Genomic DNA, 19,933 nt, shown 5'->3' on the forward strand with positions numbered 1-19,933 from the left:
CTGGCATTTTAGTTGACATGTTGTTCTCTGCTCGTTATAGGATTTGCAGGCATGCTTTACATATATCTGCAGCTTCGTGTCAAGGTCTTTTTCCTTTATCATAGAGTTAGCTCCCAATAGGTTGCCTATTTTTATCTCTTTCCTTCTGATAGAGTCTCAGAATTGAAATTATATAGTCAAAGGGTGAATGAAGAGTTTTTAAGGTTTGTGGTACATATAAGCACAGTCCCTGCTCAAAAGGTTATACCAGCTGGCCCCTCTCCAGAAGCATCTGAGATCACTTATCTTATTGTACCCCTTGCCAGACTTAATACACTCATTGTTTTCAACTTTGCTATAGCACTCATGTTCTTTTTAAACTTGATAAGGAGAATTTTCAAGCATGCATTTAAAAAAAATATAATGAACCTCCCCTTTGTCTGTCATGTACTTTTAGTAATTATTAACGTTTGATCATGTTTTTTCTATGCTGAAGAATTTAAAGCAAATCCAAGATAGCAAAATATTTTATTCCAAATACATAAACATCTCTAGAAAGTGATTTTTTGTGCAGAAGCTTAGGCCATTTTCACACCTAACAAATTTTAACTGTTAATTCCTTAATATCCGTAATTTTCAGTTATTCCTCATAATGTAAAACATTGTGAGTTGCTTTTTTGTTTGCTTGCTTGCTTGCTTGCTTTGTTAACCACTGGTTTGTTTGAATTAAGAGTCACAAGATTTGGCATTTGGTTGTACATCTCTTATTCTCTTTATACTCTAGATTCTTGTCGATATCACCCAAAAATGTCAGGTTTAGAAGTTGCATTTTACTCAACAGGTGATTTGGTGTGCAAAGTTGCCATGAAATGATATATTTTAAAACTTCTCGGGGCGCCTGGGTGGCGCAGTCGGTTAAGCGTCCGACTTCAGCCAGGTCACGATCTCGCGGTCCGTGAGTTCGAGCCCCGCGTCAGGCTCTGGGCTGATGGCTCAGAGCCTGGAGCCTGTTTCCCATTCTGTGTCTCCCTCTCTCTCTGCCTCTCCCCCGTTCATGCTCTGTCTCTCTCTGTCCCAAAAATAAATAAAAAACGTTGAAAAAAAAAATTAAAAAAAAAACAAAAAAAACTTCTCACAGCATGAACAATAATATATCTGCCATTTGGAGTGGTGGTCTAAGTTTTAGACTTCTTTCTTCTTAACATTATATTCATTATGGTCCAGATGTGTAGAATGCCTAAGATAAGGAGTTCAGACACCCCATGTTGTAACATTTGCAGACGATACACAGAGAAAGAGGGTACGTTTATTATATAAGTTTGAGAAATACGGACATAAACTAAACAGGAGGGGGAATTTTTCTAATACAGTAATTGGGTATGAAGGAAATCCCAGAATTTTTTTTTTTTTAATTTTGAAGCAATTCTAAAATTCAACTTTACATTCTCTCTCAACCTCAGTCTTTACTAGCTTATGATAAGCTGTCTTGATTGATCTAGATTGATCTAAATAGATTGATTTAGTTTTCACTGTAAGCTTATAATCTGTGTTGATGCCTTTACTCCTGCCACTTAGGTTATTTCAGGCACGCCTTGCTGAAACCCACTTGCCAACTCAAGGTAAAACAACGCTTTCTAAAAATGTCTAAATTGTTAATAATTTAGTCTGACTTGCGCTGGCTTTTTTTCCCTAAGAAAATAATTCATCCAGTATTTATTGATTGTATTGCCTTAGGTAATAGGGAAGGCACTCTGGTAATAATGCCTAGCAAATATCCCTGGAGAGTAGAGCTCTGTCTTAGCAATTTAAAAGAGCAAACCCAAAAGAAAACTTGAATTCATTCTATTTTTAGGATTTAAAAAAATAATCAAAATTGGCCAAAAATAGAGGACAAGGCTTACTCTGGAGTCCATCTGTTCTGAATTGAATCAAATGTGTTTAATGCAACTTTTAAAGAAATGGTGGGGCGCCTGGGTGGCGCAGTCGGTTAAGCGTCCGACTTCAGCCAGGTCACGATCTCGCGGTCCGTGAGTTCGAGCCCCGCGTCAGGCTCTGGGCTGATGGCTCGGAGCCTGGAGCCTGTTTCCGATTCTGTGTCTCCCTCTCTCTCTGCCCCTCCCTCGTTCATGCTCTGTCTCTCTCTGTCCCAAAAATAAATAAAAAAAAAAAAATGGTAGTCATATATTTTCTTAGAAATAAAGATTATGTTTCAGAAATAAGCATCAACTATCCCATCCTGTTGTTTAAATTATCTCTAGAATATTTCTCTTATCTTCTTAAAAGTGTTTTAGTTACATTTTCTAAGACAGTGATCAATGAATTGATTTATTTCTTATGCTACTAATTGAAAGACCAGGGGAATATATTTGTAATAATTTTACTTAATGTGTTTTTATCCTTGTTTCTCTTTATTTCATCCTTTCCCCCCCCCCCCCCCCCCCCCCCCCCCCCCCCATAGCTAGAACCTTGGAACCTCTCCATAATGCTCAGATTTTAAATCAAATGGTGACATCAAAATCAAATCCAGGAAACAACTCAGCCTGCATTTCTAAGAATCAGGTAATAATGACATTTGTGGGTTGTGTGGAAACTGGGAATGGCATTGAATGGTCATCCAGCTCCCTTTTACATCCACTTTGACATCTCATTTGTTTGATCTTGTTCCTGTGACTCTAACCTCTCTGTCAGCCACCTGCACCTGTGGCCTGTCATCATCTACCACTGCTCACCTCAGATATCAGATTTAAATAACTTATCTGTTTATCTGACCTAGGGCCCCCCCCACTTTTTCACCTTCTGTCTTTACTTCCTCCCCAGCAGCTTCTCTCCTCCTTGGTTCTACTGGTCTCCCTCACATGGGCCCATGAGCCCCTACATTAGATAATACCCACCTGGAAATTTCTGATCCCTGCTTAAAAAACTCAGGAAGTTGGGTCACCTGGGTGGCTCAGTCATTTAAGTGTCCAAGTGTCTTGGCTTCAGCTCAGGCCATGACTTCATGGTTATTGGGATCAAACCCCCATGTCAGGGGGAGCTGACAGCACAGAACCTGCTTGGGATTCTCTCTCCCTCTCTCTGTCCTTCCCTTGCTCACATATGTTCTCTCTCTCTCTGTCTCAAAATAGATAAAAGTAAACTTAAAAAAAAAAAACAAAAAACTCAGGAACTTGGAACAATAGTACCTATAACCTTAACCAGGGCTTTACTACTCCCCAGAAATTGTTTCCAATTTCCTGGTTGACACTGTGTTTTATGTATTTCCTACGTGTCCCATTTCACTGTCTAATGCCACATTATAATGATGTTAAACTTCTTTTCACTTTCCTCAAACTTGGGACCTGGCTGTCTCTAACCTCTCCTTTGGGAGCTGGCAAAAATACTATTTTAATGAGACAACAAAAGCCATTAGATGACATCTGTCAGTTTTCTGCCACCAACCAGTAAATGTAACTGCATCCCTCCCTGCCATCACAGTTGGGAAAGGTGGTCTTTCACTTGTGCTTGTTGTTCTTTGTTGAGATTTTTGCCCTATTGAGATCTCTTCTGCTCAAGTCTCTGCTTCCCCAGCCTGTTTTCCAGGATCTTTCCTCTTTGTACTACAGTTTCTCTTTCAGTTTGCTGAGGACCTCCTTTAAGCTGACTCTAGCAGAAAGGCCTCTGTCCTTAGTGCATGTTACAAGTTTTATTCATATAACACATTCTTAGACGCAGAATATGCATTTCTCACTTTGATAGATACTCAAACTATCTCATTTTACATTCTACACATTTGCCAGCCTCATTGCTTCCTATTGCCCCAACTATGTGACTTTAAAAAAATTTTTTTAAATGCTCATTTATTTTTGAGAGAGAAAGAGTAAGCGAGCGGGGGAGGGGCAGAGAGAGAGGAGAGACAGAATCCGAAGTGGGCTCCAAGCTCTGAGCTGTCAGCACAGAGCCCAATGCGGGACTCAAACCCATGAACTGTGAGATCATGACCTGAGCTGAAGTCAGACGCTTAGCCGACTGAGCCACCCAGGCGCCCGACTATGTAAATTTTTAGACAGCAGAGATAGGTCTTACTTATGGTCACATTTCCAGGACCTAGCTCAGTTCAGGACATGTATAAGATGTTCAATAAATATTTGTTTGGTGAATCAGTCCTAGCATTGGGAACTCCTGAGGATAGAATAGTATCAGAAGGAAATTTTTATGATTTTTGTTTCTATTAATATAGGATTTTGGAATATTAATCTAGGAACACATAGGCACTGTGGTCCAGCTCCTTGTCTGTTGATTAGAGGGAAATAAGTGCCCTCCTCTATTACCAAGTAGGAATTTTTTAAAATCATTTCCCTATTGGACTCTTAGTTACAAAAGTTGTAAGATTAATAATCAATAATTGATTATGATTGAATTCATTATAATTTTAAAGAACATATATAAATCTAGTTACAGAACCCCTCTAACACTTTCTTATTGTTTTGTGAAATAATTTGGATGGCAGTTTCTTTTCAGATAAGTGAATGCTGATGTTCCCTTTCTGTCTTTTTAGGGCTCAGAAGTTTCTGGGGTGATTTCTTCAGCTTGCGATAAAGAGTCGAAAATGCAAGTATCATCAGTGCAATAGTCTATTAATTAGTGTCATTCAAGAGCTGTTTTAGTACACTGTTGTAAATAATACATTTTTCCCCATTGTAGGGAGCAAAGGGTGATCATGATTTCCAAATCAGGATATTCTGCACAACCGTCTCTAGCAGCCAAAGCTGATGTTCAGCAGGTTGTTATGTATTGCAAGGAGAAGCTTATTCGTGGAGAATCCGAATTTTCCTTTGAAGAGCTGAGAGCCCAGAAATACAATCAACGGAGAAAGCATGAACAATGGGGTACTTGCAGTCTTGTGATCTGAGATACTCTAGTCACTTAAAATAATAACCTTGAGTAATTCCCTTTTTAAACAGGTAATTGACTATGCTGAAAGAACCTGCAAAAAAGTCTCTAGCTCATGTATCTGAAGCCTAGAAATCTTTATTAAATGCAATTACTGAATGAAAAACATTCAGCAAAGAGCACGCACATACCTCAGACCTTTCCTGAAAAGTGTAGCGGCCGCATTTGTCCAGGGGACTACACTGATGTCTTGACAGCAAAGCTCAGAGTTGATATAGCACTAATGTAGATTAAAGAGATATACCAACGTTGCCTTCGTTTTAGTGATATTTTAAGCTTTTAAATATCATCTAAATGGATTTGAACTTCTGTATACAGCAATTTTAAACCTGTAGGTCAGTTATTTGTACTGTGAAAGGATTAGGTTAGGAACTGGAGTTGAGAAGAGATTTTCTAAAATCTGCAAGAACAACAAAGAAGACATTCAGAAGGAGCCCTCTGATCAAAGTGCCACGTTATCTATGGCTGCGTAGTAGGTCAAGTTTTGTTCCTCACAGAGAAAACCATGAGTGTTAACACCAAAGTTTGTGCTTGTCTTTGCTGTAACAGCGTGAACTTTAGAGAGGAAAGTGGAACTGTGTTCCACTCAGGGCTTTTATACCATCTAAGTCATGTGGACGAGAGCTGCTCTGTGTTGGCCTTTTTTGTTTATCATTTCTCATTTGTTCAACAACTGAGAGGACAGGCAGTTAACCCTCATGGAGGACCCATTTTGTGCCATGCACGGATGCATTTTTCTTTCACACACTATGACATAAAGGCTTGGCCAAAGGATCTGATTTGAATGTGATATGGTTATGTTAATTGCCTTTGCAAGTGAGACTTACTGCAGTACATGTGAGGCACTGAACTTTCAGGGTACCGGACTCCTCCTCCTCAGAAGGCACTGGAGATTTAGATCTTTTGTCTGCTCCACTTTCAAATGATATGTAGAATCATGACTTTTATAAAAAGTGATTATTATCATTGTGCTATTATCAAATATTTTTTATTGGTCAACATTGTAAATTTGTACCTTACAAGCCCTGAAATGAAAAATAACCATCCCAAAGGCAGGTAAAAATTATAATTAAAAGGTAATACACCTTTCAGTGCTAATAACCTGATATACATGGAAAAGACTAGTAAAAAAAATTGCCATCTTAAAATAACCTTTCACTCATTTTTTGTGTATTCCTGTGATGACCTGAATTTAAACTTGCATGGAAACGATTTTTTCTTTCCTAAAGTAAATGAAGATAGACATTATATGAAAAGAAAAGAAGCAAATGCTTTTGAAGAACAACTATTAAAACAGAAAATGGATGAACTTCATAAGAAGTTGCATCAGGTGGTGGAGACGTCCCAGGAGAACCTGCCTACTTTTCAGGAAAGGTCTGAGGTATGTGCGTGCTCTTTGCTGAATGTTTTTCATTCAGCAACCAGTAACACTGATTTCTGTTTTTACTTGCTCCTTTCTTTGCTGTATTTTTAGAGTTAATTCTGATGTTAATTTAGATACTAGCTTTCCAAATTTTTACGATTGGACACAGAAAGGTATTCAAAATGTAAAATGAGAAAAGGAAGTTACAAAGAGTATGTTTTTATATGTGTGTATGTACATACTTATGTGTTTATGTATTCATATATGTAGTCTTTTTTGGATTTTTTGATACAGTGACATAATTATATGATGAGAATATGAATTTAATAATTTAATTAATTAATTGCCTAGTTGTATTTTGCTTGCCATTGTTTCATGTTGGAAGCGGGGAGAGGTGATGAGTGTGTTAGAGTCACATGATTTTCTTAAAATTATTAAGGAATGGGGTTGATTGAGAATAAATTTAAGCTACATAATGGCTGCTTAAGTGATCACATAGTATATGTCTGCCTATGACATAGGATACAATGAAGATAAACACCTGAATTTTTTTTTAGATTTTTTCTTTTTATTTAAGAGCTTTATAGAGGTATAAATGACATATAATATATTACACACATTAAAAGTGTAAAATTTGCTAAGTTTTGACATGTATGTACACCAATAGAACTATCATCACAATCAAGATAGTGAACATATACATCACACCAAAAGTTTTCTTGCCCCTTTGTTCTTACAAAGTCATGCTACATTTGCCTTGCTTCCTGATGTATTCCAGGCATACAACCTTTCTTCTTTTTTGTTCCTTTTTTTTGTTTTGTTGTGTTTTGAATATAGTTCACACACAATGTTACATTAGTTTCAGGTGTGCAACGTAGTGATTCAACTTCTCTGTGTGTTATGCTGTGTTCACCACAAGTGTAGCTACTATCTTTCACCGTAGGATGCTGTTAAAATGCCATTACCTCTCTGTACCTTTTATTCCTGTGGCTTATTCATTCCATAACTGAAAGTCTGTATCTCCCACTCCCCTTCACTCATTTTGCCTATCCCCTTACGTCCCTCCCCTTTGGCAGCCGTAAGTTTTGTTCTCTGTATTTATAGGTCTGATTCTGCTTTTTTGTTTGTTTACTCCTTTGTTTTGGTTTTTTACTTCTACATCTGAGTGAAATCATATGGTATTTGCCTTTCTCTGTCTGATTTATCTCAGTACAATACCTTCTAGGTTCATCCTTTTTTTGTGGTGGCATAGTATTTCATTGTGTGTATATGTGGAATGTTATATACATACATATATACACACACACATGCTACGTCTTCCTTATCTGTTCATCTACCAAGGGACACTTAGGTTGTTTCCATATCTTGGCTGTTATAAATAATGCTGCAGTAAACATAGGGGTGTATATATCTTTTCAAATTACTGTTTTGTTTTCTTTGGATAAATATCCAGTAGTGAGATTACTGAACTATATGGTATTTCTATTTTTAATTTTTTGAGGAACCACCATACCGTTTTCCACAGAGGCTGCACCCATTTACATTCCCACCAGCAGTGCACGAGGGTTCCACATTCTCTCCAACTCTTGTTATTTCCTGAAATTTTTTCAATTTAATGTAATTTAACTTATTTTTTTTAAAGTTCATTCATTTTTTTTGAGAGAGAGAGAGCGGGACAGAGAGAGAGAATCTCAAGCAGACTCCACACTGGCAGTGCAGAGCCCGACATGGGGCTTGAACTCATGAACCCTGAGATCATGACCTGAGCAGAAACCAAGAGTCGGACATTTAACTGATTGAGTCACCCAGGCACCCCTCCTGACTTTTTTATTTTAGCCATTCTGACAGGTGTGAGGGTGATATCTCATTGTGGTTTTGATTTGCCTTTCCCTGATGATGAGTGGTGTTGAGCATCTTTTCATTTGTCTTTTGGCCATCTCAATGTCTTTTTTGGAAAACATGTCTAGTCAGGTCCTATACCCATGTTTGGTTGTTGTGGTTTCTTTTTTTTTTGGTGTTGAGTTGTGCTCTTTATTTATTTTGGATACTAACCCCTTATTGGATATGTCATTTGCAAATATCTTCTCCCAGTAAGTTGCCTTTTTGTTTTGTTACAGTTTTGGGTTTTTGTTTTTGTTTTTTTCTTGGGTTTTTTTTTTTTTTTTTTGATGTGAAAGATTTTTACTTTAATGTTGTCCCAATAGTTTATTTTTGCTTTTGTTTCCCTTGCCTCAGGAGACGTATTAGAGAAATAATGCTATGACCAGTGTCAGAGAAATTACTGTCTGTTCCATTCTAGGATTTTTATGGTTTCAGGTCTCACATTTAGGTCTTTAATCCATTTTGAGTCTACTTTTATGGATGGTGTAAGAAAGTGGTCTGGTTTCATTCTAGTAACACTTTAATTTCTTATGTATTTTGAAAATTATAAAAATGCACGACTATGATTTTATAAAAGCAAAGATGTTATATATGTGGATGTGCATGTGTGTGTATAGTTACATGTATATAAATGAATGGTTACTAACTATGTAGTTTGCATTTTTCCAGAACTTTACTATGCATGAACACATAAATATGTATACAATTGACATATACAGGCTTATACAGTAAGCCTGTATAAGGCTTACTTTGTGCTTTTTCTACCTAACCCACCTTACGGATCTTTCCTTGTTATTACATTGAGATCCAACTGATTTTAATAGCATCACAGTCTACTCTCATACCTTTTAGGAAGGGCATGTGTCATGTGGAAACTATTATAAACCATGCTGCAGTGAGCATTCTTGTACATATGAGATGATTACTCTAGGAAAGACACAGAAAAGTAGAATTGCTGCTGAAGTTTGTGCACCTAAAATACTGCCCATCTGTCCTACAAAAATTTACTGTTTTACACTCATAATAGTGAATAAAAGTACGTGTTTTTTGTATATGCTTGGCTAACATTACCTATCGTAAATATTTTTAACCATCTGATGTGTTTATTTCTAATCACAGGTAAATTTGGACTTTTAAAAATACATTTAGTGGCTGTTTTTTTTTCTTAAAAACTTTTAAGAATTTTTTTAAATTAAATTTGTCTTTTTTTTCTTAAAATTAATTTTTTAAATTAAATTTGACTTTGTTCATTTTGCTATTGGATTGTTACATATTTTTCTTATTTAGTTGGATTTCCTTTTTTGTATAATTTGTTTTCCCTAGATAATTCCAAGAAATTGTTAAAATAATTGTTTCCTTATTCTCCTGTGCTATATTTTTATGATACTTATCAGTTATTTCTCTCTAAACTCTTGGGAGAAACTAGAAATATGTTTTCATTACGTTCAAGTACATCAGGTATGCTCTTAGTTTCACTTCGCTTGGCCACATGCCTCCCAGAACCATCTGTCTAGTTCTTCCACGCTGGCCTCCAAGCAGCTGTCCTCTCCTGACTCCTCTCCAGTGGTGTATCCCTGCTTATTTTCTAGTTCCTATGGCATTGTTTCCTTTTAACAGCCCCATTTTGGTGGCACACAGTCCCTAGGAGCTTTTTTTAAAAAAAGCATATATGAGCGATTCGTTTTGTGAGATCTCTTGCTTGTACCCTCACACATGGGTGATAATTAGGCTGGATGCTATGTTCTCGAAGGGGAATCATTTTCCCTCAGAATTTTCTTAGTTCATGCTTTCAGCTCCACTTTCATTTCCATTCTGAGATGTATCTATGTGTCTGAACTTTTCTGCTGATCAGCCTCCTCCAACTGTTGTTTTAGGTGTTAGAATTACTTTACCAACCTTTTGGTGAGGTTTTGGAGGTAGTGGATGATAAAGCACATATTTAAGCCACTGTCTTTAACCAGAAGCCTTCCTTTATGGAGCTTGCTTTTGTGTTGGGATAGCATAAGGATATATTTCCCAAACGGATTGTCAGTTGCCCCCAAATCATTTACTGAGCTACTCGACCTTTCCCCTTTGATTTAAAATATCTTTATCGCATGCTAAATTTTTAATATACAAGATCTGTTTCTAAAATGTACCTTTGGGGCGCCTGGGTGGTGCAGTCGGTTAAGCGTCCGACTTCAGCCAGGTCACGATCTCGCGGTCCGGGAGTTCGAGCCCCGCGTCAGGCTCTGGGCTGATGGCTCGGAGCCTGGAGCCTGTTTCCGATTCTGTGTCTCCCTTTCTCTCTGCCCCTCCCCCGTTCATGCTCTGTCTCTCTCTGTCCCAAAAATAAATAAACGTTGAAAAAAAAATTTTTTTAAATGTACCTTTGCTTTGGTTGCTAGGTTTCTTCTTGATCATTCCATATTGTATATTTGCCATAGCTTTGTTGTAAGTTTTGATATCTGGTATGGAAAGTCTGATTATTCCTTTTCAAAACATGTTTTCAGAATTGAATATTATTATTAATTTTGATCTGTTTTTAGTTTGGTAGGTGAGAAAATGGGATAGGTCATTTTTGATTACTTTTTTTGATGACTAGTAAAAATGAACTTTTTATATTTTATCCATTTGTTTGTGAACTAACTATTCTTGCCATAGAAGTTGGTGCCTTTTTTTTTTTTTTTAACAATTTGTGAGAATACTTTTATATGGTGAGGAATGAACTCTACTGTCTTTTAACTTTTTAACACAAGAGTGTGCAGTGACAGTCTAAGTGCACATGAGTTGAAAAACAAAGGTTTTAAGTCCAGAGCTTGTCAGCCTTCCCACTGTAAGCCATGTTTTTGTGGAAGCTATTGTTGCAAGTTAGATTCACATCTCCTCATTAGAGAGAAGATGGTTACCAAGTGTATTTTAATGAAGGGAATACCATTATGAGCATTTGAGGGCATTGACTTATTGGTCCTTTCTCAAAATTAAGAGAAATAAGACAGTTCTTAAACACTGATAAAACTGTAGGGACTCGTTATTTCCTATTTCAGGAAATAGGTGCTGCCCAGTTTTATCTGTGGTGAAGGAGCTACAAAAGCATCCATCATGTAACATGGTCCTTGTTGTTGTTGGCTGTACCTGAAGGGTGTGGGGATGCTACAAGGGGAGAGGAAGCTACTGATGACAGATGCCATTCTTTGAAAAGCTGTAGTACCTCATGGGTGGTACTCCGGACTTCACGGCCTTGTTTTTGTTTGCTTAACTTGAAAGGTTAATCCGGCACGTTCGGGGCCAAGTGCAGGCTCCCAGCAGGAACCGAGAGCTCTGTGTCTTCCAGCCATCAATCAGCAGACCTCAAAGAACATGGGGGAGAGACCCAGAGAGGCAACACCTGTTGCTCCTCCTATGGCAAATGCTGTCACTGCCGCTTCGGTGTCCCCAGCCATCAGCCAGAGTGTATCTCTTCCTGTCCCTCTGGCAGCCCAGCCAGTGACAGACTCCATGTTTCCAGTGGCCAGAAAAGATGACGGGTAAGGCGAAGGTCGTCCTAGAGACGATAGTGATGGGAGTGGCATTTGTCAGCTTCTTTACATGTTCTGCAGTTTCAAGAACAGTATATAAAAGATGAATGATTCCTGTTTTTACTGTAATCTGTAGATGGACATGTTGAAAAAGTTACCGAAATCGTCCCAAATCTTTCAGACTTATTATACTATTTTTCTTTTAGAGTGTTCATTTCATTTCATACTTCTCTCTTCGATTAAGAATATTCAGTACCTGAAACTCACGATTTTTTTTTTGTAACTGGAGAATGTACAGCTATTAAACTGTGATTAAACTGAAATGGCCTTTCTTACTGGCCTTGAATACATGTAGTGATTATTACTGTCCAGACACGTGTTCCTCACATGGGTTCTCCTGATCCTTCTGGCTTCCCACCAGGAGTAATTTGGGATTCATATCCGTTACACGATATGCCAAAACCCATCTGTTGTACACTGCTTTGGGGATTTTTTCCCCCAAATTTTGAGGGATTTTCCTAGATTTCATAAATTATAATTTATAAATAATAACTTACTTTGTTTAAATTTTTACCTCCCATGACTTGGGCACGCTCTTTCTCTCTTTTTACATACAGCAATTTTATTGATCCGTTAGAAAAAATGAGAGCGACCGTGTAACTTGTACCCTTCCCTTGGGCTAAACTCCTTAGCACAGATTATGGCTCATAAGGACCGATTCTTCTCAATATCTGAGGTTACCTTTTATCAATGATTTCTGCTGGAAATAATATTTAAAATGCTTTTTCACTCACATTAGATTAATAATTCAGACCTGTGTCCTGTGTCATACAGTGTATGTAAAAAAAGAACTGTTGCGTCGTTGGAGTCTATGACCTTATTAGTTCTTCACTGTTAACACAGTTATAAAATGATAAAAACAGGAGAGCAGTGACAGGCTCAAAAAGATGTTGCGTGTCCCATCCGCCCCAGCAGAGACAGAGTCATGAGGCTGGAGGGGCCAGACGAGCTGTCCCTATAAAACTGTGAAACTCTTTAACCTAATGAACATTCAGATCTCAGTCAGAAGCACCTCAGCTTGACCCTGACCCCGGCCCGGGCAAGGGACTGAATGGACCGTTGGTACTCTCACTAGCCAGGACAGCTTACCGTGGCAGAGAAAAGATGCCTTTGTCTGGAATCTCATGTAAGAACTCATGTTTTTAAGACAGTTTAGTGAGGATTTATAAAATTAAGTGTGTTGTACTTTTTACTTACACCCTAACATGGTCCCTGCTAAGGGAATTTTAGCAATGTTAAATAGACAAGTGAGGTCCACTATCGTGACTGTACTTAAACTGTGATATAAATGTCTTGTGTGCCATCTTTTTTATTTCTTGAGAACTCTTAAAGTCGGCAGAACCATGCTAGGTGGCTACTGGCTCAGCATCACAGCTAAAGCACACCAGTGCTTCCCATAGCATGACTGTGGCCAGCTGCATTGCTCACCAAGGCCTGGACCTGGGTGTGAGCCCTTTAGCCTATGTAATAAATGGGGTCATTCGAATTAGAGGCAGTTTTCCTGCCCTCCCAGATACAGGAGTGATTATCATGATGTTAGAATACAGGCCCACTGTGTCAAGGCAACATGTAGTACCTGACCTTGATCTATAAGAATTCTTTTCTTCAAAAGGAAACGAAAGAAAAAATAAAACACTTTATTTACTTACACCTAAGCACTTCCGTCTGTACTGTAAGTAAACAGGCTTGTAATTGCTGACATTGTTTATTGTTTGTTTTGGGGAGTCAGTTTGTCTCAAGAGTGTTCTCTTTCAGATGTGTGACTAAAAGTACTCATGAATTCAAACCACAGAGTGGGGCAGAGATAAAAGAAGGTAATGTTTAATTATATTAAATTTGTTTCTGACCTCTTTGCCCAGGCTTCTTGAGGTCACTCAGAGGTCTTTTGGGTGGCTGTGGCTCATGAAGACTTCAAGCCTTAATGAACTGGGGTGTTCACTTTCCAATTCTTAGAATTTCGGGGTTAGAGAAGCCCCAGAGCATCTCAAGTAAAGGTAGAAATCTGCTTCTTGGTCATATCTTTTTAGGTAGAATCCTTTGGAAATTTGATTTCGTGAAACCTTTTTTATTAAATTTCTCAGCAGATTTACCTAAAACAAGAGTTATCTTTAATATATTGTGGGGTAGGAAAGGTAATTATAAGTTTAATTAGGAGGATTATACTTCTATTTGGTACTACTTTGTTAGAGGCATTTGCATACAAGGTAAGTTTTGTGAACAAAACAAGATACATCGATTGTGCAGTCACTTGCCCTATGTGACTGGTATCCTCTCGAGTGACGGTTCAGTGGGGAGCAAAGCTGCTCGAAACAGCTGGGAACACCTGCATTTCACCAAGACTTCCTGAGCACCTGCCAGATGCCAGGTACTGTTCCAGGTAGTTAGGGATGGAGTTATAAACAGAAAAGACAAAACCTCCCACCCGCACAGAAGGGGAAAGGGAGTGTCAGGGGGAGGGGATTGAAATGTCAGAGGTGACCGGGAAAGATGCTCACAGAGTGATATTTTGGATAAAGTTCCAAAGGAGGGAGCTTCCCATGCAGCTAGCTTGGAAAACTTGTTTCAGGCGGAGAGAACAGCAAATGCAGAGCCCTGAGATGAGAAATCTCCCTGATGGTTTGTATGCACAGCGAAGAGACTGAGGTGGCTGGAGTGAGTCAGAGGAAGATGAGGTCTGAGTGAGCAGGTCCCGCCCAGGCTTTACGGGGCCTTGTATGCCGCTGTCCGGGCTCCAGCTGAGTAAAATGGAAAGCCAGTCTTAAGATTCACTGTGTGACTATTAACATGTATTTCTTAGGGGACAGTGGAGCGAAGGGTGCTACTTATGACAAGGCGGCTGATTTGATCTGATCTGAGACCAAGCCGCTTCATCTCTTTGAACTGTCATTTCCTTTTCCATAAAAGGATAATTCTTGCCTTACCTACCGCATGGGACTATTATAAAAATAAAAGTGAAAGATATGTGAGCACTATAATAATAGAAGTCCTTAGTGGTAATTATCAGCAATAATAAAATGTTCTCATTGCAATGTTCCTTAAATTTTGTGCCTTCTAAATTGTTCTGATTTCTCTGCTGGTAATGCCTTTTGTCCCATTTCCTTTATAGGGTCTGAAACACATAAGGTTGTTAACACGGGTTCTTTTCACACAACTCCAAACACGTCACTGGGAATGGTTCAGGCAACCCCATCCAGGGTACAGCCATCACCCACCGTGCACACAAAAGAAGCATTAGGTAAAGCCTCTTGTTTCAATGTGTAGCATCTGGCGACAAATTAATGAAAGCTCCTTTGCAATCATGTTTACAGTTACTCTTTTTATTCTTCTAAGGTTTCATCATGAATATGTTTCAGGCTCCGACGCTTCCTGATATTTCTGATGACAAAGATGAATGGCCATCTCTAGATCAAAATGAAGATGCTTTTGAGGCCCAGTTTCAAAGTAATAATTTGTTAAAACACTACTAAGTGTGTAGGCATTGTGGGTGGTTGCCACAGGAAATATCAAGGAATATACACGAAATTGCCCTTCCCTTGATTAGCTTGTCCCACAAGGGCAGACAATGCATGAAATAAAAAAATGTGATAGTGTTTGTAAAGGGACTAAATATATGTCACAGATTGGTTTTATTTCTTAGAAAATAATAGAAGGACAAAATCCTGGTGAGTAAGGAATGGCCAGGAAAAGCTGAGTACTTGAGGTATGATTTGAGCCTTGCCTGGCTCGAGTAATGGCCTGGGTGGAGTGTTGGAGCCCACATTTGTTGTCCCAGGTTTTATGCTGGAAGCCAGACCGAGATCATCATAAAGATAAATAGGATCATTAGTCTTGGGAGGCCTCAGAATATAAAGTTAAGAGGTCAATTCTTTCTTACAGGAAATGGAAAGAAAAGCCACAGAGAGCTTTTTTCAGTGAGTCAGGTGACCAGAGCAATGTTTTAGGAGAATGATGAATACCGTGCCTTGCATGTAGCAGGAGCTCAAGACCTACAGGCTTGAGTGTTAAACCTTGTGACCACAGTTAAGTCCCTTCATCTCACTACAAAGTGACTTATCTTGTTACCTAGTATTTGAAAACTGTGTCAGTTCTTTTCTATAAGCTGTTGTTCCATTTTATTTGTAGGTGAAGTTTAGCATAAAGTATAAATGTTTTTTCCTAATACAATAATAAAATGCTACTTTTTACTCCAATGCAGAAAATGCAAGTTCTTCTGGGGCTTGGGGAGTCAATAAGATCATCTCTTCTTTGTCATCTGCTTTTCCTGTGTTCGAGGATGGAAACAAGGAAAATTATGGGTAAAGACACATTTAATTATTGCTTTATCTTGTGTCCACCTGAGGAAACAGCCAGCCAGGTTTTTCTCCGGGTTTGGAAGAGATGTGGTGGACTGGAGGAGATGGGTGTTGTCAGAGGGACATGAGATGCCGGCAGAGGTTCCTCTGGGACTCGGGATAGTGAGAAAACGTGGCTCACTGATCAGATGGTCTGGGTACCAGTGCCAGCTCTGCCACTGGTGAGCATTTTAACCACATGACTGGAAGATTCTTGCTAAAGTTGTCCAGATCTGCATTGGACACCAGAGTTATGAGAAAGCAGACCTCCCATAACAAAAGCATGTGTTGACAGGAAAACAGTATGGTTACAAATTACCAGAGAACTGAAGGATTCTATAGATTTGAAGTTGAATTAGGTATGAATGAGTTTACCAGTACACGTGTCCATACATGCTCTGTTTGTATTTGCAGGATTGATAAAGTAGAAAAGGAAGTGGCTTATATTGGGTTATGCTACAGAGAGATGTTTTAAGCTGAAAGATCACCAGGGAGCCATATGTGGGAGTAAAATGGGGTAGCTCCAGGAATTTTCACAGTTTACAGTTTAAATCGTGGAAAGAGAGATGTCAGTGTGAATTAAGAGTATCGCGGTGTTGGAGAGATTCACACTGAGGCAGAAAGGAAACAGTCTGATCAGCTCAGAAAGAAGTTCCGTAGCTAGACCTAGTCTTAGAGATAAGAAATATGATGTATGGCACCTGTGACCTATTGGCGATAGCTCTACCTCTCTTTTTGTCCTATTTATACCTCAGTGTAGTAGAGATTTTATATGTTCTATCCTCTCTTAAGTTACTGTAGATCTATTTTTATGTGTACAGTCAAGTTAATTCAACTTGCATTCAGTTTTTCTACAACTACTGTAAAAGTAAGGAATGTGTAAATGTGTAAATAAGTAAATATCTTACTAGTCAAATAAGATAAATGGAAAACGTTTCTAACAGTCTTAGTTATGTGGTAGTATCCCCTGTAGCATATTTTACAATTTATAATTCTAGAAATCTTTCCTTAGATTACCACAGCCTAAAAATAAACCCACGGGAGCCAGGACCTTTGGAGAACGCTCTATGAGCAGATTTCCTTCAAAACCAAATGTGAGTGAATCACTGCCTCATCCATGAAATTAGTCTTATATCTCTTTGCCCTTCATTTTACCAAATTATTATGTCAATCAAATGAGTTAGTGTATATTAAACTGTTCTGAAAAGTACAATGTAATATGAAGAGTGGGTTGGAACATTATTCTACAATTATTCAAGCATCTACTGTGTATCATACACGGTGATAGATACAGAAACTAAAAAATGATATGATCCTTGCCCTCAAAGAGCCTTTCCTTTGGCAGGAGGAACCAGTGGGAGAGATATTTTTTTTCCAAACCCAAGAAGTGAGGCCTCCAGTGGAATGTTAGAAAACCCAAGTCTAAATTAAACTGGAAGGTCCTTCATCAGTGTAACTCAGCGACAAGCGTCAGCGTTCTTCTGTCAGAGCAGCGAGGGTGCCCAGCCCATAGGCAGCTTCTGCTCTCGCCCTGAGTGTGTTATGTGGGTGCTGTGCTTTTCTCCACTCACCCAGCCCAGCCCTCTGACCGTGAGGGGTCAGACTCTAGCACTGAAAAGCTGTGCTAAACCCTGGTTCGTAGTTTTAATTCCACCGTGGATTCTGTTTCTGTTTTTGTTTTTTTAATTTATTTATTTATGTATTTATTTTGAGAGAGAGAGGGAGAGAGTAGGGCAGAGACAGCAGAGAGAAGGAATTCAAAGCAGGCTCCATGCTCTCAGCACAGGCCCAATACGAGGCTCGATTTCACGAACCCGTAAGATCATGACCTGAGCCAAATCAAGAGTTGCACGCTTAACTGACTGAGCCACCCAGGCACCCCCACAGTGGATTCTCTGAACAAATTATCACTCAGTTCACTAATCCTTCTGATGAACTTTTTGGCCTTCTTAAAAACTTCCAAATAATGGACTGGATTTCAAATATAGTGGCATCAATTCATAGATGCATTTCACCGAACTGTTCAACCAGATGTGTTTTGGCCAAAAAATCCATGATGAATTTTTTGCATCCTGTCCCTAAGCATAAGCCAATTGCTTTATCCTGTGTTCATCTGAAGAAACAACAGCCAGTGTTTCCTCCAGCATTGGAGGAGATACGGTGGCTATATAAAATCTGTGCACCGCATATTAAAACCATGGGTGGCATTTTATTGGCAACTAAAGGGCTTTGCCTAGTGTAATTCTGACTCAGCAGTTTCTCTCTGTGTATAGACTCTAAAACTTGGCCATTGCATTTTTGGAGAAACAGTTAATTCTGAGGCTGAAGAAGAAAAATACAAGATGAGCTTAGAGCATCTTGTAGTGCCAGAAAGTAAGGAAGCGCTTTAAAAAAAAAAAAAAAAGATGGCATAACAAAAGAACTCAGGAGCCAACCTGAATAAGCCAGTGGCCAAACCAGGCACAATTTGAACAAGAAAATAAATAGAATAAGGTAGTATTGGATTATAACCCAAGAAATAAAATAAATGTCAACAATGGTATAAATAAATGGGAGACAAGACAAAACAAAACTTCCTTACAGAAGAATTAATAAGTAGAAGTAAAAATGAGAAGTAATAAACGGAGAAGGAATGAGTGGTAATAGAAAAAGCCATGAGAACACCACAGTAATCATTGTTCCAAGCTAGATCCATAAATGAATATTAAAATTAGTGAGTGAAACTTTAAGAAGGAACAAGGTATTTGTATAGCCTTGCAGTATCTCACTCACATTTTCAATGTGATTGTTTTAACATCTGTCCACAAATTCTTTGATATCCCTCCCTCCAGGAAGTGGATCTTCATTTACTTCCCCCCCTTTTTTTTTTTTAAGTTTATTTATTTTTAGAGAGAGAGAGCGTGCATGGAGAAGAGGCAGAGACAGAGAATTCCATGCAGGCTCTGCACTGTCAGCACAGAGCATAACACGGGGCTCGATCTCAGGAACCGTGAGGTCATGACCTGAGCCACAATCAAGAGTCGGATGTTTGACTGAGCTACCCAGGCACCCCATCTCCTTTTGAGTGTAGGCTAACTATGATTTGCTATGAATAAATAAGGGTCAGGAAAGGAAGAAATAGTTTCTTGCAGAGCAGAAACCCAGCAGACACTACCTTCACCAGGTGATTGATTGGTTAATCTGGTTATTGGTTATTACTGGTTATCCCCAGTAATAAGTTGTGTTAATATCATATATCCCCTAATAGGATGTAACAAGAAAGGGCGCTTTACCCCTGATATTCTTCCCTGAAATCAATATAACCCCAGTCTAAACATATGAAAGGCCAAATTTAAACCCAAATGGGAGGGACATTGTACACAGCTCCCAACCAGTATTCAAAAGTGTCCATGTGAGAAAGACTGAGACAGACCAATACACTGGCACAGATTAGAGGAGACTATATGCCACATGTGTCCTGGACTGGAGCCTGGAACAGAGAAGGGACATGTGGAAAAATGATGAAATCCAAATAGCATCTATAGGAGTAGTGTTTTTAGAGATGCGCCAGGATTCTATAAGATGCTAACATCAGAGGAAGTTTGACAAAATGCACATGGGAACTCTGTACTATCTTTGTAACTCTTCTATAAATCTAGGCTTTTCAAATTAAAAAATAAATAAAAATTGGAACATAAAACGTAACCCTTGAATGCAGTGCGACTCCACTGGGGTGTGTCCCACTTCTGGGGAGAATGGAACCACAATGTCCTTGACTGTGTTAGCCAGGGGTGACATGTATTTTCTCTTTAATTCCTCATTTTTGGGGGGGGGGGGGGGTGCCGGGGCCTCCAACTTCAACTCAGGTCACAATCTCACAGTCCGTGGGTTCAAGCCCCGCATCGGGCTCTGTG

General features: G+C 38.8%; 1 protein-coding gene across 1 annotated transcript in view; it reads left to right on the plus strand.

Annotated features, from left to right (window-relative positions):
* The window catches only part of BUB1 (BUB1 mitotic checkpoint serine/threonine kinase), a 47,012-nt gene that overhangs the window by 6,641 nt on the left and 20,438 nt on the right, over positions 1-19,933 (plus strand). The window contains exons 5-15 of the mRNA XM_011281169.4: positions 1,555-1,598; positions 2,438-2,538; positions 4,514-4,566; positions 4,660-4,844; positions 6,138-6,289; positions 11,399-11,658; positions 13,465-13,523; positions 14,816-14,944; positions 15,040-15,150; positions 15,905-16,004; positions 17,053-17,134. Coding sequence (XP_011279471.3) covers positions 1,555-1,598; positions 2,438-2,538; positions 4,514-4,566; positions 4,660-4,844; positions 6,138-6,289; positions 11,399-11,658; positions 13,465-13,523; positions 14,816-14,944; positions 15,040-15,150; positions 15,905-16,004; positions 17,053-17,134 — 1,276 coding nt within the window. The remainder of the gene's footprint in view (positions 1-1,554; positions 1,599-2,437; positions 2,539-4,513; positions 4,567-4,659; positions 4,845-6,137; positions 6,290-11,398; positions 11,659-13,464; positions 13,524-14,815; positions 14,945-15,039; positions 15,151-15,904; positions 16,005-17,052; positions 17,135-19,933) is intronic.

Source organism: Felis catus, chromosome A3, assembly GCF_018350175.1.
Source record: "Felis catus isolate Fca126 chromosome A3, F.catus_Fca126_mat1.0, whole genome shotgun sequence".
Classification (NCBI taxonomy): Eukaryota; Metazoa; Chordata; class Mammalia; order Carnivora; family Felidae; genus Felis; species Felis catus.